Source organism: Halichoerus grypus, chromosome 5 (assembly GCF_964656455.1).
Source record: "Halichoerus grypus chromosome 5, mHalGry1.hap1.1, whole genome shotgun sequence".
NCBI classification, from domain to species: domain Eukaryota; kingdom Metazoa; phylum Chordata; class Mammalia; order Carnivora; family Phocidae; genus Halichoerus; species Halichoerus grypus.
In genome coordinates this window covers 151,941,563-151,966,753 of record NC_135716.1, presented here as the reverse complement: position 1 = coordinate 151,966,753, position 25,191 = coordinate 151,941,563, and the positions used below count along the sequence as shown (strand labels likewise).

Sequence of the window (25,191 nt, the reverse complement as noted above, 5' to 3'; positions counted from 1 at the left end):
CCACCCCTAGCCCACCCCTCCATAGCATGAGGACAAAAAGGTGCTTTATTGCAATGTCTTTATTGCATTACTGGAGCAAGTTGGCCAGACTGTCCCCTCTTGGGGAAGATAAAAAAACAAAAGACCAAAAAGTATCTCCCCTCACTTCCCCCCCACCCTCCCCACAACTGCACAGCAATGTCTGAACACATCTGGTGACAAGAACAATTTGCAAAAGTGGCCTAGGAACTACGTTATGAACTGTCCCAACACAAGACATATAGTTGGCTTCTTTGTGAATCAGATATTTTTACGTAAACTACGTGGTTTTTTTTTTTTTTAACTACATCAAAGACAACAGAAGAATAGGTTTTTCACAAGTAACAACAGGGCACCAAAGTCACATGCTGGAATTTGTAAGGAAACAAGGTTGTCACAAGTGGCTAGAGCTAGGGCAAGGATGAGCAGCTGACAGCAGGGAGCCCAGCCAGGCCCCCATCTGCACCCTCTGCTTTGAGGCCACAGAAGCCTCACAGAGGCCTACTCTGGAGTCTTAACTGGCAACAGAGACCACCTTGTAACCAGGAATTGTCCAGATGCAATTCTTGGCCAAGAGGACCCATGAGGCTGGTTCCTTGCAGCAAGAAGAGGAGACCTATGGAAGACGCCACATTGGCTATCAATGCTTCTTTAGAGCACATGAGGTCCAAAGTAAGTGGGAGGTCCCATCAAGGCTTGGAGATGGAGTAGGGGAGGTATTAGGAAGTCCTCAACCTTGGCCAAATCAGTGGTAAGGACACAGTTAGCCTATACAGTCCTGAGCCCTGGCCAAGATTTACCATCTATGATCAGGAAGAGACAGAGACCATTGTTCTGTGATGAAATCTCCACCCGGAAAAGATGGGCCTAGGACCTGTGTTCGGCCAGCTTCAAGCTGCTTCCATGCTGGTGGCTGGCTTCCCCAGCCAGAAAAACAATGAGCCCCCTGGTCTTAGTCTGTCTCTTTACTCTCTGCTTCAGTGAAGCTGCAGTTAGGATGCCAAGAGAGAGAGAGAGAGTCCGAGGGCCTAAATCATGGGACAGGGCACAGAGCTAGCTAGGCTCAGATGAAGGCCGCCAAGACCATGAAGTATAGGAGCTGCATACTACTCCTCCATGTGGTTAGCAGATTGGTCCCTATGCCATTTCCACTGGCTCAGGATCAAGCAAATCATATGGCAACTAGTCAGAAGAGATATTTTCCAACTTCTCAAATGATCCCTAGGCCTTAGTTCCCACAAAGCAACAAATTCAAGAATGAAAAATAGGAAAGAAAAAGTGAAGGAATATAGGATTAAAAAAAGAGCAGTGCTTCTCCACAAGCCAGTCCTTATATGTAAGTTTAGGTATTAGATGGTCCTAGCTCCCTCCCCACACACCCTTTGTGTCTGCCTAAAAAGGAGCAACACACGGCTCAAGGTCACAGGCGTGCATCCTTACTCCCATTCTATTTTAAAGAGAGTCAGAACACACTAAATTTTAATACCAGAAAGGAGGGATTTCTTGCACCCAATCTGGAGCATCCAACTGCTTAAGCAGGTTCAACACCAGGTGGAAGGCCATCCGGCAGCAACTAGCCTGACATTACTCAGTAAAACCTTCAAGATTTCAGCCTGGCAATGTGGAGAAGAGGTGTGCAGCTGGCTTTCAGCTAAGGGCTTAAGTCCGAACATGACACTGGAAGGATGGGTTCATCTGTCTGCCTCGCCTAATCCTGAAACTGCAATGGAACCAAAGAAAAGCCGAAGATAGGCCCTTTCCTTCCTATCCGCATTGTTAGTAACTCTAGAGCTTTTTCCAAAATTTTTAATCTATTTTTATATCATGGTCCATTCTAGACCCTGTCACCAAGATAAGTGCTCAGGGAAAGCAGTATTTATTTTTTCATTCCATAACTACAGCTTTCCTAGCTGTAAACCTTATGTACCAAGACCCAGGTATTGGCTGCTTCTCTAGTTCAGCCAGGACGCCTGACTGCACAGCTTTGGACTCAAACAGCTGACTCACTCTGAGCCTATTATGGTTCCAGCATTGGCTCAGAGGCAGCTGAACTCTATTTGTCGAATGAGTGTTGACTGATGGGGGTGGGGCACAAAGGAGGTAGGAGTACACGCCTGCCCCCAGCTCCATTCGCCTAGCTTCACTCAGCTGGAAGGCTTAAACCACATGGCGCGGAAGATTCCTGGCCTAAAATCAGGGCCACTGGAGCATGAGGACCGTCTGTGCACATCATCTTAATGGCAGGCTCACAAAAATGGCAAAGAGAAAAACTTCCAGATGGCTTTTACTAACAGTCTATAAACTCCAAGCCATTATTTCCTCTCCTTACAAAAGTTTCAGAAACCCCTCCGTGGAAGCACACGGGTAACGTGGATGACCCTCACCCTAGACACCAGAGCCTCCGCGGTCCCTGACAACAGTCAGGCTCCTTTCCCGCTGCAAGCTTCGCCACCGAGGCTCCCCTAAGCCCTACCCAGCAGAGGACAGGGAGAGGAAGGGAAATTAAACCGTGTTTACTGTTTCTGCAGGGCCTTTAAATTTGGGAAGCACATATAAGACTGTTGTTCCTATATCATTATTTGGTATATCAAGCCATCTAAAAGCACTGGATTGCACCTTTTCTTTACTCATACAAACAAGTTACAAAGATTTTCAACAACAGATCATTCTTTAGGCTAAGGAAACACCACACAAGCACCAACTTCATTTTATGATTCAAAGTTCACCATGCCCACAAAAAGAACACTATTCCTCATCTCTGAGAAACAAGGGCAGGGCAGGAGTTACACTGACCAATTTTAGTGTTTGCTAAAACTAACAAATTCTAGTTCTCCTTTCACTTTCAAGTTTTGGTACAGAAGTGTGCATTCAGATACTAGTGCTGTCTTCTTCCATCAGACCTTAGTCTGGCAACAAACATTGTTCTGCTGAGATCAATTTGGTTTCTAAACATAATGCTTCTTTAGAGGGAGGAGCTACTGAGATGTGGACGCTTAACTTATGTTAGTTAGTAAAGTACCTTCAGTTGAAGGTGTTTTTACCCCCTTGACTAAGATTCTCTCAATGAAATCCCAAGCCTCCCCATTTTCCTTTGGTTGTCTTTTTCACCAAATGCCATTCTACCACAGAACCAAAACAGCCTTCATTTTAGGAGGAAGTTAAGAGAGACCGCCAGATCAAAACAGAACTCCCCACAGAGCCATGCCCCTGCCACATTCCCAGAGACAAAGACCAAGAGAGGACGTGGACTCTTCAGAAATTTCCAACCCCCCACCCCCATCAAACCTAATGTGTTCTTTTGAGGGTGCCTGGCTAAACAAAACAAAAGCCCCAATGAAACAGACTTTCCAAAAAAACATCTGCTTCCAGCTTCCTATGTCAGTGCAGCGGCCCAGCTGAGTCTCAGAGAACCTCAGGCCTCTTGTGCCCCCATCCTGGCCAGCTGCCGCTCAGCCTCTCCACATTCACAGAATCACTTCTTGTGCAAAACAAGCAGTCTACGTAGAAAGAATGCCCTCATAGTCTAATAAAAACTGTAGGAAAAAAATGCTAGAGAGCGACCTCTCTTCCCACTCCCTCTTTATCTGCAGAGTGAGGGCATCTGTGCGTGGACAGGGTAGGCAAGCCTGACGTTGAGGGAGTCGTTGTGCTGGACGAGGGACGTCTGCTGGTAATGGAGCACCAGCTCCTTCAGGGAGCTGTAGAGGTTGTAGGGCTCCGCAAAGCCGTAGCCCCGAGCAGTGCTGTAGATCACACAGTGCTTCACTTCCCCATCGGCACTGCAAAGACACAACACACAGACACCACAGGGGATTAAGGCAGGTAACGATAGATAAAGAGACCCCCAAATGACCAGAAGTCTGAACAATTTTTCTGCAAAGGAGGAGGTGTAGAAGTGTTTTGCCAAAGTTTGTAAAATGTCACGTCCACGTGTGTCCCCTCGCCCCCTTACAAACTTATCACGGAGATATCTTTCACCTCGCACCAAGACCTGGTGGAATGAAAATGGGTGGCTGAATTTAATCACTCAGTTCTGCACCTTCATGAGGCAAGAATGCACTGGAAAGAGAACACTTTTTTTTTTTTAAGTATACAAATCAGTGATTTTTAGAATATTCACAAGGTTGTGGAACAATCACCACTATCTAATTCCAGAATATTTTCATCACCCTAAAAAGAAACCATGTACTCATTAGCAGTCACTCTATTTCTCCTCCCCCTGGACCTTGACAAACACTAACAACTTTCTGTCTCTGTGGATTTGCTTCTTTTGGCATTTCACATAAATGGAAGCCTTCAATATCACACAACCTTCTGTATCGGATTTCTTTCACCTTTAGCACATTTTCAAAGTTCATCCATGCTGTAGATCCATCAGTACTTCATCTGTGGCTGCATAATATTCTGTCCGGAGAGCCACATTCTGTTTATCCATTCATCAACTGATGGACACTTGGCTTGTTTCTAATTTTTGACTATTTATGAATAATGCTGCTCTGAACATTTGTGTACAAGTTTTTTGTATGGACGTACGTTTTTAATTCTCTTGTATATAGAGAGAGCCAGGCGTGGAACTGCTGAGTCATATGGTATCTCTTTCTGAGGAACTGCCAAACTGTCTTCCGAAGTGGTTGTACCATTTTATGTTCTAGCCAGCAGTGTACAAGGGTTCCAATTTCTTTACATCCATGTCAACACTTGTTATTGTCCATCTTTTTTATTATAATGATCCTAGTGGTATCTCATTGTGGTTTTGATTTGTACTTCCCTAAGGACTAATGATGTGGAGCATCTTTTCATATGTTTATTGACCATTTATAGATCTTCTTTAAAGGAATTTCTATTTTCTTCAGGTAAGTACCCAGTAGTCCACTTACTGAGTCATATTAATTCTATTTTTAATCTTTTGAGGAACCTCCATACTGTCTTCCATAGTGGCTGCACCAATTTGCATCCTCACCAACAGTGCACAAGGGTTCTTTTTTCTCCACATCCTTGCCAACACGTGTTGTTGATTTTAGCCATTCTGCCAGGTATGAGGTGGTATCTCATTGTGGTTTTGATTTGCATTTCCCTGATGATGAGTGATGTTGAGCATCTCTTCATGTGTCTGTTGGCCCTCTGTATGTCTTCTTTGGAAAAATGTCTGTTCAGGTCCCCTGCCCATTTTTAATTGGGTTATATGGGTTTTTTGTGTGTTGAGTTGTCTAAGTTCTTTATATATTTTGGATATTAACCCCTTATTGGATATATCATTTGCAGAAGTCTTCTCTCAGTCAGTAGGTTGCCTTTTTGTTCTGTTGATTTCCTTCACTGTTCAAAAAGATACATGCACCCCTATGTTTACCGCAGCATTATTTACAATAGCCAAGATATGGAAGCAACCCAAGTGTCCATCAAGATAGATGAATAAAGATGATACGGGAGATACACACACACACACACACACACACACACACACACACACACACACACACAGAGGAATATTACTCAGCCATAAAAAAGAATGGAATCTTACCACTTGCAACAACATGGATGGACCTGGAAGGTATGTTGCTAAGTGAAATCAGTCAGAGAAAGACAAATACCATATGATTTTACTCATATGTGGAACTAAAGAAACAAACAAATGAACAAACAAGGGGAAAAAAGACCAAAAAACCCTCGACTCTTAAATACAGAGAACTGGTGGTTACCAGAGAGAAGATGGGTAGGGTGATGGGTGAAATAAATAAAGGGGATTAAAAGCACACTTATCTTGCTGAGCTTTTTTTTTTTTTTTTTTTTTTTAAAGATTTATTTATTTATTTATTGAGAGAGATAGTGATAGAGAGCATGAGAGGGGGAGAGTCAGAGGGAGAAGCAGACTCCCCGCCGAGCAGGGAGCCCGATGCGGGACTTGATCCCGGGACTCCAGGATCATGACCTGAGCCGAAGGCAGTCGCTTAAGCAACTGAGCCACCCAGGCGCCCCTTGCTGAGCTTTGAGAAATGTATAGAATTGTTGAATTATGTGGCACACCTGAAGCTAATATAACACTATGTTAATTGTACGTGAATTTTTAAAAATGTCTATCCAAAATCCTTTACCATTTTTTTAAATGTCCATCCAATTTTTAAATTGAGGCCCTTGGGGTTTTTTTACTGTTAAGGGTTATGATTTAGACACCAGTTGCTTAACAGATACATGATTTGCAAATATTTTCTCCCATTCTGTGTGTTGTGTTTTCACTTTGATAGTGCCCTTTGATATAAAATGTTTTTAATTATGGTGAAATCCAAATTATCTAATTCTTTTGTTGTTTGTACTTTTGGTTTGTAAGAAACCACTGACTAATCCAAAGTCACAAGGGTTTATGCCTATGTTTTCTAAGTATTTTATGCTTTTAGCTCTTACATTTAGGTCTATGATCCATTTTGAGTTAATTTTTATATATGGTGTGAGGTAGGGGTCCAACTTTATTCTTTTGCATGTGGCTTTCCAGTTGTCCCAGCTTCATGTGTTAAAATGATTTCCTCCCCATTGAATGGTCTTGAGGCCCTTGTTGAAAACCAAATGACCATAAATGTAAGGGTTTATTTCTTGACTCTCAATTCTATTCATTGATCTACATGTTTATCCTTGTTAGCACCTCACAATTTTGATTACTACACCTTTGTTTTTTAAGTTTTGAAATCAGGAGGTATACTTCAACTTTCTCTATTCTTTCAAGATCATTTTGGCTGTGCTGGAACCCTTGTACTTTCATATAAATTGTAGGATCATTTTGTTAATTTCTGCAAAAGTCCAGCTGAAATTTTTGATAGGGATTACATTGAACATGTAGCTCAATTTGGGAGGTTATTTCTATCTTAACAATATTAAGTCTTTTAATCCATGAACACAGGGTGTCTTTCCACTTACTTAGGTCTCCCTTTGAGTTCTTTCAATGATGTTTTATAGTTTTCACCATACAGCTCTTGCATTTCTTTTTGTTTTAATCCTACTACGTATTTTTGATGATATTATATGTAGCATGCCTTCTTCATTTCATTTCAGTTTGTTTATTACTGGTATTTAGAAATACAACTGATTTTTGAATCCTGATCTTTTAACCTGCAACCTTGCTGAACTTATTAGCTCTAATAGTTTACATCTTCCTTACCAAACTGGATGCTTTTTATTTCTTTTTCTTGTCCAATTACCTTAACTAGAACCTTCTGTACAATGATGGTGAGAAGTGGTGAGAGTGGACATCTTCGTTTTCTTCCTGATCTTAGGGGAAAGCACTATCTTTCACCATTAAGTATACTAGCTCTGAGTTTTTCATAGTTACCCTTTATCAAGTTGAGGAAGTACCCTCCTATTCCTAGGTTGTTCAAACTTTTTTTAAACATGAAAGAGTGTCTAGATTGTGTCAAATGGTTTTGTGATTCTACTGAAATAACCATGTGATTTTTGTCCTTTATCCTATTATGCAATATATTATGTTCATTGTTGTTTTTTGGTTTTGGGGGTTTTTTATATTGAAAAAACCCTTGCCTTCCTGGGATGAATTCTACTTAGTCATGGTATATAATCCTTATATGCTGCTGGAGTTGCCTTGCTAGTATTCTGTTGAGGATTTTTGTGTCTGTGTTCCTAAGGGATATTGGTCCATAGTTATCTTGTGATATCTTTGTCTGGTTTTGGTATCACAGTAATACTGCCCTCATGAAATGAGTTGGGAAGTGCTCTCTCCTCTTTTTGTGGGGCAGAGTTTGTGAAGGACTTCCCTTAATTCTTTTTGAAAATATTTGGCAGAATTTACCAGTGAACATAATTGGGCTGGGCTTTTCTATGTGGGTAGTTTTTTTTTTTATTATTAATAACCCAATTTCTTGTTATACTTCTATTCAAATTTTCTGTTTCCTCTTAAGCTAGTTTTGGTGGTTTGTGTGCTTCCAGGAATTTGTCCATTTCATCTGGGTTTTAATTTTTTGGTATATGATTATCATAATCCCTCATTATCTTTTTTTTTATTTCTATAAGGACTATAAGTAATGACCCCTCTTTCATCCTGATTTTAGTAATTTGTTTCTTCTCTGTGGGGATGGGGGCAGTTTAGCTTGAGGTTGTAATTCAGTTCCATCCCAACTTTTGGTTTCACGGATTTTCTCAATTGTTTTCTACTCTTTATTTCATTTACTTCCATTCTAATCTTTATTATTCCCTTTTTTGTTTTGCTTGGGTTTAGTTTGCTCTTCCTTTTTTAGTTTCTTAAGGTGGAAGGTTACTTTATTAATATGTGATCTCCCTTTCTTAACATAAATGTTTAGTTATAAATTTAGCACTTAGCACTGCTTTAGCTGAATTCTGTGAGTTTTGATAAGTTGTGTTTCTGTTTTTTCTCATCTCAAAGTATTTTCTAATTCCCCTTGTTTTCTTTTTTTGATCCACTGGTTATTTAGGAATGTGTTGTTTACTGTCCACATTTGAGGATTTCCCAAATTTCCTGTTTTTGATTTCTAGTTTCTTTCCACTGTGGTTAGAAAGCGTATTTTGTGGGATTTCAACACTTTTAAATGTATTGAGACTGTGGCCTAACCTATGGCCTATCCTGGATAATGTTTCATGTGCCGTTAAGAAGAATCTGTATTCTGCTGTTGTTAGGTGGAGTGTTCTGGATAGGTCTGCTAGGTCTAGTTGTTTTATAATATCGTTCAAATCTTCTGCTACCTTTCTGATCTGTCTAGTTCTATCCCTAATCAAATTTCTTATCCCAAATGGCAATAAGGATCACAAGTGTTCACTACCTGAATCCTTAACCTAGTAAATACAGGCATTGCTGGCTGCAGGTCTTTAGCCTAAGAAGGTTGTAGAGTTAAGCAATTTCTTCTTAGGCTTCTTGATGATGTCATTAACAAATTAAAATGGAAGAACAAATGAGTTCCATGTGTGATTTCCTACATGATCATGTTAATTCTGCTATGAGAATCTCCTAAAAAACTGAACATATTCATATTCTTACTTCAGCAAATGTTCTAAGTATCCTGGGAGATTACTGTAGGCAGGCTTCCTATAGCCAGAATGGCTGGCAAACAAGTGGGAGTCTTTGTGATGCCAGACTCTTTTGCTTCCAACCATCCTCAGTGTGAATGCCAACATGATATATGACTGCAGATGTTTTTCATAAGCAAGGGAATTCCACATTGTTGTGGACTTAATGGTCAAGTCTGTGGCTAAAGGAAGGAAAAAAAGAATACACCTCCTCAAGATACTCAAGCTGCTCCTTGGTCTCCCAGGAATTAGCTGAGCTGCTGGGCAGTATCTTCCACCAGCCAAGTCCTTGACCCACAGGCTGCCACTCAATGATCTGGGTGAGGGTACCAATGCACTGGGCTTATTGCCTTTCTTCTTTTTATTTTTAAAAGATCTCAATTTCTGTAAGAACCACCCTGTCTGGGCATTTCCACTCAGGTAACTTAAGCAGCCCGGGTAAGAGAAAAAAGAAATGTTTTAAATAATTGTAGGGGAACCTGGGTGGCTGAGTCCGGTAAGCATCTGACTCTTGGTTTCAGCTCACATCATGATCTTGGGGTCCTGGGATCAAGCCCCAAGTCAGGCTCCATGCTCAGTGGGGAGTCTGCTTCCCCTCTCCGTCTGCTTCTCCCCCTGCTTGCGTGCTCACTCACTCCCACTCTCACTCTCTCTCTCAAATAAATAAATCTTTAAAAAATATTTAAAATAATTGTATCTTGGGGCGCCTGGGTGGCTCAGTCGTTAAGCGTCTGCCTTCGGCTCAGGTCATGATTCCAGGTCCTGGGATCGAGCCCCACATCGGGCTCCCTGCTCGGCGGGAAGCCTGCTTCTCCCTCTCCCACTCCCCCTGCTTGTATTCCCTCTCTCGCTGTGTCTCTCTCCGTCAAATAAATAAATAAAATCTTTAAAAAAAAAAAAAAATAAATAAAATAAAATAAAATAAAATAATTGTATCTTTGTAAAACAGTAATCCAATGCACTTTTCATGTCCTCCCCCATATTCTGTCCATAGATATCCCATTATTCATCCTTTCAAAGTCCAGTTCAAATGCTACCTCTTCCACAAAATCTCCTAACCCTCTCCTTCTCCACCAGAATTAATAGTTCTTCATGTGTACAGCCTACTGATGATACCTATTTCACAGTGATTCTATTTATCTTGGATATTTAATTGTGAAATGAAAAAAATATGGTGCAACAGAAAAACGTGGGCTTTGAAACCAGGTAAACTTGGATTCAAACTCCGACTCCATAGACCAACTAAGGACGAGATGATCAAGTAAAACACTGAGCACTCTGTTAATATGAGTGTCTTTTGTCCATTCTCACCACCTTGCCCTCTTTGAGGGCAAAATCATTTTGTTATTTTTGCTTGCTTTCTGCCATGTCCATCAGTAGCATCATTATCATAATAATACTGGTAGACAACATTCACTTATTATGTACCAACATTGATCAAAGCACATTACATGTATTAACTAATTTAATACTTATAAAAACCCTCAAGTACATATTATTGTCCTTATTTTTCAGATAAGGAAACTGGACAAAGAAAGGTTAAGTAATTTACCCTAGGTCACAGATCTGGTAAGTAGAGTCAGGATTTGAATGCAATATATTTGGTACCAAAGCTTGCTCTCATAACAATCGTAATATACCTTCACTCTAAGTGTGGTCTTTGTCAAGGAAGGAGTATACACAACACTTAGGCAAAATGTGACAGACATGGTTAGTTGTCCCCAGAATTTCACTTTCCATTAAAAAGAAACTAACAGAGGCACCTGGGTGGCTCAGTCAGTTAAGCATCGGACTCGTGATCTCAGCTCAGGTCGTGATCTCATGGGTTGTAGTGTGGGATCAGGCCCCATGGCGGACTCTGTGCTCAGCAGGGAGTCTGCGTGAAGAGTCTCTCCCTCTGTCCCTCCCCCTACTCTGCCACGCACTTGCTCTCTCTCTCAAATAAATAAATCTAAATAAATAAGTAAATAAATAAACGGATGGATGGATGGATGGATGGATGGAAACTAATAAAATAGGCTTTTCCAAACAAAGTCATAAGATCATCTTATGGAAAATACCAACATTTTCGATCACTACCCCAAAAGAAAACTACTTAAGTACAAAATTTAGATAGCTTTTCTTCTGAAGTAAAAACAGTTCTTAATCAAGCCTTACTTAAACAGACACTGAAGCCCAAATTAGACATACAGGAGACTACTACAAAATTATGTGATTTTTAGAAAATTTTTTTCAATTAATTTATCTATTTAAAGTAGGCTCCACAACCAATGTGGAGCTTGAACTGATGATCCTGAGATCAAGGGTCACACGCTCTACTGACTAAGCCAGCCAGGCACCCCTCCTTAGGCGATCTTTCAATTGAAGATCTCATTACTTTTCACAAGTACCTGAAAATCCAACAGCAACATTGCAGGGCTAATCTGCTTACCATTTGAAATTAAAATCCCCCAAATAATTTCAGATATCATTTCTCCTAAAGCAACTAACTGTTTTCTTTATACAAATATTAAAGGTCTAAGTCATGGGTCCTCATTACTGTACTTCAAGTAATTTTTAATTTTTTGAATTTTATGAGGGGTTGAGTTTCTATTAATCAATGCAGAAATTTTCAAAAGGTTAAACCGCAGAGAAGACTTACACCACAGAGCAAGCATAACATCCTTTCTTGCTACTCTCACGAATTAAAAATGCACCATCAGGTTTCCCATAAAGCAAGTCCTCTGCTTGTACTCGATTGATATCCTCAACAAACCAGGTTTTCTCATCATAATGAGGCAGGTTTTCATCTTCCTCATTGATAAAATAGGTCCTAAAAATTAAATGTTAAAATATTATTCTAACAATCAGGTTACTTACATCTAAACACAAACCCATGAATAAAACACTCTTCTAAATCTTTAACCACGAAATGACAAAGTAAAACTACAATTACTTGGGACATTTTTTAACAACTTTATTTGCTATGGTGCAGAAAACACGAAATTCACACCTCTCATCCAATCAGCTGACAAAGAATGTCTGAATGAGCAATGCTTAGGCACCCAGATTTCACGTGGCTCAGCAGGTCTCTGACCTCAGGTGCCTGTAGGGTACTCTACTCTACAATTCAATTCAATTTAAAAGAGGTGGCAAAGTTCTTGATTCAATGTCCTCAAGTGACAATGAGAGCCAACATTTAGCACGTATAAAGAAGCCCCACATCTTAGATTGGGAACAAAACCCCTCTGATAGAAAGGTAGAGAACTTACTCATCAGCATCCTCATTCTTGATTCCCAGCCAGGCATTTAGGCGCTTCTGTCTCACTCCTTTGTGATTGAGCCATCTGCCAGAAGGAAGACACCAGTGTCAGTATCTGTGCAAACTCTGCCTAATGTAGACATGTCCAAGCCAACCAAATTTCCAGAGTCCAGGAACCTCTTATTTTAACCCACTCCCACTAAAAGTGGCCAGAGATTTCCTTAAACTAGTTTCTCCTTAACTTTTCCTCCAACTTTCCAAAAAAAGCAGAAACACAGGGAGTTATCTGAAATTAGGCACTTCTCTCATTTTTCATTTTCCTTTTCTAGAAGTTTGTACCACCATAAGCACACATATACTTTCACTTAAACACATGGGGACATCTGTTTCTGAAATCATTAGTTATGTGAGCATGGTGTCACATTTGCAATCTCCACTAAGCCAGAAGACTCAATTCCTGTGTGGCCCACTACATTGAGTTAAACATTCTGAAACAATTTCAAGGTCTATTCTTGTACCTAAGCAAGCCACAAGAAATTCAGGATGGCAATCTGAGTAATTAATATAAATTTACCTCATCACTAGGCAAATCATAGTATTTTAAAATATACCAAAACTTTAGATGTAAAACAACATACCATTAAATTTAGTTCCACTGACATGGCCACTGGTCTAAAAATCTAAGTGAGTATAAAAACTCTTTCACTCATCACCATCCTCCAACCAGGCTCCGATCATTCAGGTCTCATCATAAACATCATCTCCTCAGGGAGGACTGCTCTAATTATCCCAACTAAGGCAGTCCCCTTGTCACTCATTTTCTATATTTTACCTTATTTTATCATCTTCATAGCACTTGCCTGAAATTCATTATTTTATATTTTCACTTATGTTTGTCTCCCCCACTAAAATGTAAGAAAGGGGTCTGTCCTATTGTTCATGGCTATTCCCAATGCTGAAAACAGTGCCAGCATATAGTAGATACTCAATAAATATCTCCCTAAACACCCCAGTTATCTTTGCTAGCGGATCATGATTTATCACCCATGATGTTATCTAAACTCTCTTTTATATTCAGTTTACATAATTTGTTAAAGGAACTTTCAAGGTCTAGTTTGCCACTCTTATTATCATGCCTCTTGGGATGGTGTATTTTTTAATAATCTCATCACTTTCCAGAGCAAACAAGAGCTTCCATTCATTCCTTTGGTCCGTGGCATAAGCCGTCTTCTTGGGCCTTTCTTCAGCTTCATTATATAACCAGAATCACACAAGCTTTCTGAGAGCAGACACACCCTGATTTTAGACAAGGTACCTCCTTGCCTTGTTTCCAAGGCTCTTCTGTATGCTATGTGTACTTGCTTGACTTTTGTTTTTTGTCCACAATAGCAAACTGAAATGATCTCTAGAAAGGAGTTATTAAAAACTACTCAGCACAGCATAGTTCTAATTGTTTGCCCCCAAAACTTATCACCTTAAATTTTATTCTACTGAAACTCAATAGCCACTGTCCCCACCTCTAAGCTTTTATTTTCTCCCCTCTCCTTTTCTCATACAAAGAAACCCTGAAGTCTATGGAAAATCCAGTCAGAGGTCTTTATTTTGTGTTCTACGAAGAGTTTGAATCAAGTTGTGTTACATGCATGAAAGTCGCCTATAAACATTTTTTTTTTTTTTAAGATTTTATTTATTTGCTAGAGAGAGAATGAGAGACAGAGAGCATGAGAGGGAGGAGGGTCAGAGGGAGAAGCAGACTCCCTGCTGAGCAGGGAGCCCGATGTGGGACTCGATCCCGGGACCCCAGGATCATGACCTGAGCCGAAGGCAGTCGCTTAACCAACTGAGCCACCCAGGCGCCCACCTATAAACATATTTTGTAGCAGTCTATTCATTACCTAGAACAAAACATATTTTTGTTTCTCATGGATTCTCTCCTATAAGACAGTCATTTGTCCTAAAAATCTATCATCTTGTTCTGATAATATATCTTCCAATCTATATTTGAGTAATATCCCTATATCTATCTAAATCATACAGTTTTTTATAATATTAAAGAGCTGAGTTTCATTCCTCAGGTTAGATTATCTTGCATGCCTGCTTTTGGCACATTTCTATTACTTGAATACAGAATTTCATTTCTTATATATAAAAACCCTTTAGGAGACTGTCCTGTAGACTTATTTGTAGGCCCCCACTATTAGTGTTATTGTCTGTGCTCATGAGGGGTAATTTCTATTTCTGTGGTTCTATGTAATCAAAGATTCTGGTTTTTGTATTTAGGCAAACATTAACCTGTCCTTTTTAAGCTATACCACATTGCTCATGCCACACCCATCCTCTGAGATTTCCCATTTGTATGGACTGGAATCTAGAATGCTACATTGTGGTTTGCCCCACATGTTGACTTTAGGTAAACTCAGGTACCACCAAGTACTACCAAGTTTGCTTTCCTAAATTCTTACAAATCTCACTGGCCAGTTCTCAATTACAAATCTCTTCTACCTCTAACAAGTCTAGTGCCAGCAGTAATCTGGTGCTGGTGTTTCCTCCCATACAGGCCCAGACTACTCACACAAGGTGCTGATCTCGGATCTTGCGCAGCTGGATCAGGTCAGGTTTGATACTGTTCATTTTTTTATCTATTTCCCGGTTGTCCAAAGCTTGTTTCTTCAAATCCTGCTCTAGACGCATTTTGCTATCATGAATCTCACCCAGACGTGATTTCAATTTGTCATAATTCATCATAATTCTGTGAAAATATTGACATATTAAGGCTAAAACAGGAACCAAGCAGAAACATCCTATAATGTGAGCATAGTCCTAATATCTTAAGTGTGGTAGACATCTGTTGTTTTTGCCTAGCCCATATCCATTCTCATTCTTTCGGTAATGGCACCTTGATGTTCCCTGTAGGAAAGGGCTCCCTGCCCCCATCTCAGAGTCACAGGTGAATATTCATACAACCCAGCCCAGCCATTAAGAGTATTCCATTATATCCTATCGCTACCCTCAGGCCACAGTGACTGATTCAGGAATGGGAATAATACCCTAACTGACCCAACGAGAATCAATTCTGGTTTGCTAGAACTATTGTAAACAGAGATTCTCTCTTCTCACTGAGATTGCTAAATTATAAATATGTGATTCTAGGACTCCCAGCAGCTATACTGCTACCCCATAGGGAAAGCCTGCCTGAGGATGACGCCAACACAGAGAAAAACAAAGGCAAAAGACAGAGTATGAGAGAAAATCCTGATGACCTTGTTTGGGCCCTGGATCCAGACACAAATGAACAAGTAAAGCTGTATGGATGATCTTCAAGAGGTAGCACGATACAACAGTTAAGAGCAGAGCTTTGCAGTCAGCCTGCCTAAGTCTGAATCTCTGCCCTGCCACTTACTGCATGGCCATGGGCAAGTTATTCAGCTTCTCTGTGCCTTCATTTCCTCATCTGTTTAAAATGGGTAGCTACAATAGTACCTACTTCACTAAATTATTATGTGAATTAAATGTGATAATACATGTAAAAGGACCAAACAGTGCCTGGTACATCTTGGCAAGCACTCAGCAGATAATGACTATAAGCTTTCCAGCATACAAACTTTTGCTGTGCTCTGAAGGCAATAACTGTCCACATCACTCATTTGTCACTCAAAAAATATGGTTTTATATTACTATTAAAACTTCATCATCAGCTACTTTACCTTCCTTTGCAACAAAACTACAAGTTCTTTTCTATTCCTTGTTAATAATAATAGCTATTTATTGATATCATATGCCAAGATACATTCATACATACACACACATGCCTTTCTGTACCATAAATATGCATGTGTGTATCTATCACCTGATTCTCACAGCATTTTAAAAAGTTATTATCTACAGTTTATAGAGGAGGAAACAGGCTCAGAGAGTTAAGTAACTTACCCAAGGTCACACAGCTAGTAAATGATCAATACAGAATTCAAGCCCATGGTTTTAACCATTAAGCTATACTGCCGCAACAGCTCTTAGCCCTATTCTTATGCACACAGAAGTTCACTGACACTTTGGTGCTAATATGAGAAATAATTTTGCTTTTCCCTTGCAGATGATTCATTTTTATTTATTATCCACTTTTTCATTCCTCAGCCCACTGTTATCTGGCTCAGTCTCCCAACATTCCACTAAATATGCTATGGTGAAGACTTCCAATATCATTTTAGTTGCCAGACCCAATACTTCTCATGCTGCTCACTCTCTATAATCTTCTTAGCATCTACTATCACCTACACACTTATGCCTCCCAAATCCTTTCTGTACCTTGAGTTCCAAAACCAAATAACCAGCTGTCTGCTTCTCAGACAACTCCATTTGTTTTCTCACAGGAACCTCAAACTCATTGGTTCCAACCCTGAACTTTCCTCATGCACTTCCTATTGTGGTAAATAACATCACTCCTTATTCATTCATATCAGAAATCTAGGAATAATCTTTGACTTCTCCCACACCTATCATATCTGGTCAGGTATCAAGTCCTCAGCATTTCCATTAATTCCCCCTCCTTTCCTGCCATTGCTCTGGTTCAGGCCCTCACCCTCATTTAACCTGATGACCACTCAACACTGCCGTCACCCGCAACAGTCAAGCTGGTCTTCCTGCCCATGGATTTTTTCAGCCTCCAATTTATTCTCAGAGTGCTGTTGATTTTCAGTTCAACAAAAATTCAGTGAGCATCACTGACTTTTCTTAGAAAAGTCATGCAAAGGATGAGCAGGAGTTAAAAATTTGGAAGGATGTAGAAGGAACACAGAAAAGAGAAGGTTCAGTGTGATGCCATTAGTCAGAAGAGCAAATAGTTCCATATATGACATTTAAGGGGGTAAAAGCAAACACAAAAGAGATTATTGGGGAATAAAAGAAGTCTCGTCTCACTGAAGCACTTGGAAGGGTTAGGTAGATTTACCGTTCAATTTCCTTTTCATTCCCCTCTCTGCGAAATCGCTCAATATATTCTTTGCTATGTTGTTCTTGTGTGTGACACTGCTCTTCAAATATTTTAATTGTTTCATTAAAAGCTTCAATTGCGGTCCTCTTCATCTGTATTTCCTATAGGAGAGAAAAAGGAAAGACATACACTTTATTATCTTTATTTTTTTTTTTGTAACCTTGGTCTTAAAACAAATCTTAAAATTCCAGTTAAAATTCCATACAAGACTGAATTAAGATTCCTAAAACAACTCCTATTTAACTCCTACCCTTATTACTTATATGCAAAATACATCATTCAAACCTTAAAATAAAAGAAAAAGAACTATTACTTGAAATATAGCTGAGAATCACCACAAAAAGGCCTGAGTTGCTAAGAGAGATTAACCCTGAACTCTTTGAAGACAAGGATAAAGTTATGCCTTTGCACTTATATTGCTGACCCCCAAAAGGTGCTAAAGAAGTGAAAGAATAGAATGGAGAAGTCCATACACCAGTGTGCATAGCCTTATTCCCAGAAGAGTCCTTTAGAGTCTATTTATTCTATCAGTTCTAAAATATGTAATTTTCCAAACAGATTCATCAATAGATTAATCTGATTAGAAGCAGAAAATGAGGGGCATCTGGCTGGCTCAGTAAGTAGAACATGGGACTCTTGATCTTGGGGTTGTAAGGCAAGCTGCACATTAGGTGTAGATTACTTAAAAATAAAAAAGATCTTTAAAATGAAAACAAAGAAGCAGCAGAAAATGAAGGGGGAAAAATAGCAGCTAAAATCAGATGCAGAATAAAATGAAAAACTAAAACTTCACAAAACAAATGCCCAGTAGGCTAAGCCATTCAACATTAGGATAAGTAGTCCTATATATTTTGATGAGCTCTGAGGTTATTTGTAGACTTTAGCATCTGAACTCTGATTCCCCAAAATCTTCAGAGGGTTAAACTTTGTTCAATTTATATTAGAAAGTCAAGAACGATGCATAAACGTCTAGAAAATTGCTATCCTGAATGTTTACAATTTTAAAAGTTTTGCTGCTTATGGGATAATTCCTCAAAACTATCTAGCATTGATTAATTTCAACAAATTATTACTGAGAATCCACTGTACAGAAAGTATAATCTGGTGATAAAGAGATTAATAAAACATGAAGCCTGCTCTGCAGTTTTAGAACACATAGGTGAAATTGATTTCTGAACTCCAATAAAGTTCTGTTTCATGTCATGGTAGAAGCAATCAAGTTAGGGTGAATTAGTTATTTACTGCTTTACAGAGGCTTCATGGAGGAGACAAGAACCTTATGCTGCTCCATATGGATGAGATTATATCATACACATCTCAAATAGTACTGTGAACTTATTGGAATGCCCACATCTAAATAGCTTCAAATTCTACAACTCTCAAATTACAGTGGAGAGTCTTGGCTCCCTTGCAAGGTCAAAAATTACCTACGAAGCTCTGGCCCTGTATCCTTAAAGAAGACACTAATAATCTACACTTTACTAACGCTGGTGTGTTTTACAGCATTGCCAAAGCAGTAGCTGCCCCATAAACAATGCCACTATACCTATATATACCGCAAAAACTATGAATCTACCCGTATCTACACCCCCTTCTCTCCTTTCTTTTCTCCAACCCCTCTTATGATTCCTTCTCATCAGCATACAAACAAGTTCTAGTAACAGCACTTTGAAAAAATAATCCCTTAACCCTAAATTCTCTTCCAGTCAATTAAGTTTCTTGAACAAATAGTCTGTATGGGCTGTCTTTCTCACACTCCAGCTCACTCTATTCTGGCTTCTGTACCTACCATTCCACAGAGACTGCTCTTTCCAAGGTCACCAATGATCTCATTGCCAAATTCCTGTCCGTTATCCCAATCCATCACTAAGTCCTATCACTTCCTCCTAATTACATGTAATCCAGATGTCAAATATCCCCACATGCAGTCTATTCTTACCCTGTGCCAACTATGACTCAGGATACACAATGTCTTTCCATTCTCTGGGAAGAATTCACTTACATCAAAGCAATCCAAATTTTATCTAAGATTTTACAGAAAAAACAGAGGAGGTCTATAACACTTACAGATACTTATAAACAGAGGAGATAAATTCTTTAATTTCCCTCTAACACTCACCATCCCAGCACATCTCCTGTACTGCTAATCACTGCATCCCTCCCTTTCTTCCCCCCACCTCCCAAAGCTTTAAGCCTCCACAGCTCTTCTCTGCTCAGCCATCTCACGTTTTGCTCTCATCTCTCACACAGTTAGCCCTCTCCCAGCTTTGACCCAGGGGCTTTTTTGGCTGCCTCCATCTACTCCCATATCTGGCTCCCCAACCAAGGATTCCAAGTCCAGAACCCAGTCTCACATCAGCTGCTCAGAACTCATATTCTGCTGTTAAATCCTCAGTATTACTGAGCATATGGGCAGCATTTCCTCTAGCCATGACAAGAAAACAGAAATGCAGTTCTATACAAGCCAAAGCTGCAGGCATCAGTGGCCACTTTTTCTAGCCTTTTTCACAGGAGGTTTAGTGCCCGCCTATACTCTAGTTCAGACCATGAGGCTGACTCCAGGGCCCTGCCAAGATGGAGTGCTTTTGGTTCATTATCTTGTATAAATTCATTCAAAAAATAAGTGAATGCTAACTATATGCCAGGCATTACTTGAAGCATTTGGGATATATAAGTAGGCAAGCTTAGATAAATATTTCTGCCCTCCCAGAACTTATAGTTTAGGGTGTTATACAGATAATAAATAATAGACATAATAAGTAAGTAATTCACGTAGTTTGTTAGAATTATTAAGAATCTATAAGAATTGTTATGGAAAAAAGAAAAGTAGAGTGGGAAAGGAAGACTGAAATGCGAGTTGCAATTTTAAATCAAGCTGCCAGCTAGGTGACTGTGGGGGGTGGGGGGTGGGGAGTGTTTCAGGCAAGGAAGCAGCCAGTGCGAACACTCAAAGGTAGGAAGCAGGCCTAGTATATTCGAGGAACAGCAAAGAGGCTAGTGTGGTTGGAGTATACTGAGGAAGAGAGAAGAAATGAGGTCAAAGAGGAAGAGTGGCACAATCATACTGGGCATTATAAAAAGCACTCTGGCTTTTCCTCTGTGTAAACCATGGAACCAGAGATATGTCTTAAACAAAGGAGTACTGTGATCCGACCTATGTTTTACAAGTACAGGTTTCCCCAGCATTCTCGAAGTACACAGTTCCTATTAAAATTTTCATAAGCCAAAATGGCATAAAGCAAAGAAGCAATTACCATTAATTTATGTGGCAAAAATCTTTAGTGTTCCTAGAGTCAAAAAATAACTTCCCCTAGGCTTTTTTTCTGATACCTTAGGACACATCTTGCTAAGGGATGCACAAAGTAAATGGAGATAAAGTACAGATGCTCACAGACACAGTTCAAAGTTATGGTGGCTTGATGCTGAGAGGCTGAATGCAGTTCTCAGGGAAGGAACGGCACCACTCTCACTGCTCGAGGATGTGCACTGCTTCTAAAAGCTCGCTGCAAAACAAGCTCAGAACGTTATTGTCACTTTTCACTCTTTTTTGTAAAAGCAGAAGTCTTCAGATTTCTTCCAGTTAGTGAAAACAAGTACTAATGTAGGTCCTTCATAAAAGCCAAGTGGTGTAACGTGAACTTGCAAAATGCAGGAGATACCTGTATTACCAGCTACTCTACTGAGAATTGATCATGGGGAGGGGAGCATGGATAAGGGCAAGAAGATCTGTTAGAAGGTTTCTGTGGTAAATCAAAGCAAGAAATGATAGTGGGCTTCGATCAAGGTAGTAGCAGTGGATGTGGCAAGAAGGGGTCGCATTCTGGCTGTATTCTAAGGTAAAGTAAACAGGAATTCCTGATGGATTAGATGGAAGATGTAAAAGAAAGAGTCTTGGATGGCTTCAAGGCTTTTGACCCGAGCAAGACAGATATGATTGCTCTCAACTGAGATGGGGAAGGCAAAGGGTAGAACAGCCTTGAGTTCAATTTTGTTCATGAATTCAGTTTTTACATGTTAAATTTGAGATACCTATTAAATATCCAAGTGGAGCTGTTGAAAAGGTAGTTGAATATATATGAGTCTAGAATTAACTTAGAAGAAGCAGAGGGGCGCCTGGGTGGCTCAGTCGGTTGAGCGGCTGCCTTCAGCTCAGGTCATGATCCCAGGGTCCTGGGATCGAGCCCCGCATCGGGCTCCCTGCTCAGCAGAGAGCCTGCTTCTCCCTTTCTCTCTGCCTGCCACTCTGCCTACTGTGCTCTCTCTCTCTCTGTCAAATAAATAAATTTAAAAAAAAGAAGAAGAAGAAGAAGAAGAAGCAGAGATGTAAGTTTGGGAGTTACTAGCATATAGATGGTATGTAAAATCATGAGACTGTTTGAGATCAACAGAGTGAATAAGTAACCAGAAAAAAGAAGAGGATCAATGTCAAAGAGGAGAAATCAGCAAAGAAGTCCAAGAAAGAACTACCAGGGAGGTCAAATTCCCAGTTGTCTCTACTTATTTCTAGATCTGGAAGTTCCATTTATAATTGTTATTATGGTTTCCTGTTCTACCTCTGATCTATAGAAATAATCATATTGTTTCTGCATAGAGCCATGTTTTTAGTGTGAGATATAATAAGTGCATAAAACAAATACACAGTTGAACAAATTATTATAAAATGAACTTCCACTACTAGCAACCCCAGAAATTCCTTGTGTGTCCTTTCTGGATCGTAACTCCCTGCTTCTTCCCACTCCACCTCCTCCACCTTGGTGATAACACTACCCTGCCCTTTATGATGATCATTTCCTTGTTATTCTTCATGATTTTACCACTTTATATACCCATCCAAAATAAAAAAAAAATTAACATTTGCCTGGTTTTGTACCTTCTATGAGTAGACTCATAGTATATGTATTCTTTTGCATCTTTTACTCAATAGTCTTTGTAAGATTAAACATAGTGTTGTATGTTGCCCTTTAAATAAATATGCGCACGGGAATACAGTAATCCACCATTGCTTTGTTTGATGCAGAGAAAAGGGATTAAAGTATGCCATTTTGGCAAATGCACATTGTGTTTGACAAATGTTGTCAGAGTACTTCAGCCTTTTGTGGAATAGTCTCTTCTCTCCCTCTGTGTTTCTAAAGTCAAGCACAGTATCACACCTGGATACTACAAATGAACTAAACTGGAATTTAGGAGATTTATATTCTAATCCTGATTATGCTAAAAATTGTTTAAGTCCCTTAAGAGAGTCTTTCTATGCTTTAAGTTCCCATCTATAAGATGGAGATAATGGCAACCCCAGCTATATTTGAGAGACAGAGAGAGAGAGAGTGTGTGTGTGTGTGTGAGACAGAGAGAGAGAATCAGGTGAAAAAAAAGGGGGGGGATTATACATCCAAAAACATTTATTGAATACCTTAAGTCTAGTCATGATATATTTTAACCATAGATGACAGTATACCACATATATTTTTCCCTACCTTGTTTTTTTTGTGTAATGTTATCTTAGAAATTACTCAAAATCAGAGGGCACCTGGGTGGCGCAGTCAGTTGAGCGTCCGGCTCTTGGTTTCAGCTCAGGTCATGATCTCAGGGTCATGAGATTGAGCCCCATATCTGGCTTTGCTCAGTGTGGGGTCTGCTTGGGATTCTCCCTCTCCCTCTGTCCCTCCCCCCGCTCATGCTCATGCATGCTCTAAAAAAAAAAAAAACTTTAAAAAAAAAGAAATTACTCAAAATCAGTAAATATAGGCCATCATTTTTTGATGGTTATAGAATAATTTTGTATCATTTTGTTTTAAAAAAGGTCATTGTGTTATATATATTATTGTTGTTATTAATGTGCATACTATTATTTCTATTATTTCCTCCTTTCTATTTGTAACTATATTTTTCCCAAATCCCCTTAATTCTATCACCTCAAACATCCCAGAATATTTTCATAAAGTGTTCCCTTCAGGTTACTGGGTATACTCATAGATGAAATCACTCTGTTCACACACTTCTACATGCTGTCTCCATTGCCTGAAACTACATCATAAGCATTTCTCAGGGCATCAGGAATTCCTAAAAAGCACTTAGTCATAGCAGTTGCCTCTAGGGCATGGGAATTTTTACTTTGTATGCAATAATTCACATAGAATTCAGCAATAATTTATACTGAATTTTACATAAATATTTATATAACTTTTATACTTTTTAAAAATTAAAGTTTTAAAATAATTTCTGGAAACCTATTTTAATAGCTGTATAACATTCTATTATATGTATGATCATTTCACCATCCCCTGATGTTGACCATTTATGTTGATTCAATCTGAAGAAGCATCAGTGACTTTTCCCCCATTCTACCCCAAACACTGGCCTCATCACAGGTAATTCATCTGGAAGAGCTAAAGGAATACAGAGCAGTGTTTAAAAATGTACACAGGCACACCAGAGATACAGCTCAAGTATCAGGTAGAAAGAAAAAGTTACTAAGATCACTCTGAGTAACTAACTAATAAAATAAAACCTGAAAATAAAATGGAATTAAACATCTCACATAGAAAATAGACCATTAGAGCATTTCTGGCCACTGGAATCCCACATCTTTCCCCAGTCAGTACTATCTCATTCCTAATCGATAATCCTCATAGGGCAGTATCCCCTAGTGAGCCCCACAGCCTTGAAGATCCAGGTGTAGTCTCTATCTTAACACTGCCCACCACAGACACTAGCTTGGAAATAAGATCAGTGGCTTTGGGCTGGAAAATCAATAGTATAAATACTAGGGCCAAAACAAGAAACCATGAGTTACAGTAATACTAGAATAGCTCATGGCTGACCTTTCCACAGGTAACAATTATAAACTATGGACAAAGATATAAGAAACATGTATTTTACATTATACTCAAATTGTCAAAAGACAAAGAGAGAATCTTGAAAGAAGGAAGAGAGAAGAAATTTGTCATGTACAAAGGATCCTCAATCAAATTAATAGCTGGTTTCCCATCAGAAATCATGGAGGCCAGAAGGCAGTGGGATGGTATATTTAAAGTCTTAAAAGACAAAGACTGTCAATCAAGAATTCTATATCCAAGTAGTACCATCCTTCAAAAATGAAGAAGAAATTAAGATATTCCCAGATAAACAAAAGTTGAGGGAGTTTGTTACCACTAGATCTGCTCTACAAGAAATGCTAAAGACTTTCAGGCTGAAATTAAAGGACACTAGACAGTTACTCAAAGCCACATGAAGAAATAAAGAACACTGGTAAAGCTAACTGCATAAATAAATATAAAGTCAAGTAGTACTGTACTTTTGGTTTGTGACTCTTTTTTTCTATAAGATTTAAAGGACAAATGCATAAAACAATGATTATTAATCTATGTTAATGGACATACAATATATGAAAATGTAATCAATGACAATAACAATATAAAGAAGAACAATTATGTATAGGAGCAAAGTATTTATATACCACTGCCAATATGAATAATAAGTTGTAATTGAAACTAGATTGTTGTGCAGTTACATGTTAATTATAATCTCGAAGGTATCTCCTAAGAAAAACTTCAAAAAATAAAGAAAAGGAAAGAAGCGGGGCATCGAAAAAAAGGTACACTACAAAAAAATCAATTAAATACTAAAAAAATCCAGTAATGGTAGAACTGAAGTGCAAAAGACACATAAGACATATAGAAAACTAATAACTAAATGCCAGAAGTCAGTCCTTCCTTACCAGTAATCAGTAATTATTTTAAATGTAAATGGATTAAACTCTCCAACTAAAAGGCAGAGACTGCAGATGGATTAAAAATTATAAACAACCCGGGTTGTCTGGGTGGCTCAGTCGGTTAAGCATCTGACTCTTGATCTCGGCTCAGGTCTTGATCTTGGGGTCATGAGTTCAAGCCCCATGTTGGGCTCCACGCTGGGCGTGGAGCCTACTTAA

The 25,191-nt window shown here is 39.2% G+C and overlaps 1 protein-coding gene across 2 annotated transcripts in view; it reads right to left on the bottom strand.

Annotated features, from left to right (window-relative positions):
- Positions 1-243: 243 nt before the first annotated feature.
- PIK3R3 (phosphoinositide-3-kinase regulatory subunit 3) overlaps positions 244-25,191 on the bottom strand; it is a 152,761-nt gene continuing 127,813 nt past the window's right edge. For both annotated transcript variants that reach the window (XM_036099981.2, XM_036099975.2), the window contains exons 6-10: positions 17,223-17,365; positions 14,850-15,026; positions 12,288-12,362; positions 11,678-11,848; positions 244-3,797 (exon numbers count right to left, since the gene is read on the bottom strand). In XM_036099981.2, the coding sequence (XP_035955874.1) occupies positions 3,599-3,797; positions 11,678-11,848; positions 12,288-12,362; positions 14,850-15,026; positions 17,223-17,365 (765 nt within the window). In that variant the 3' untranslated portion in view covers positions 244-3,598. The remainder of the gene's footprint in view (positions 3,798-11,677; positions 11,849-12,287; positions 12,363-14,849; positions 15,027-17,222; positions 17,366-25,191) is intronic.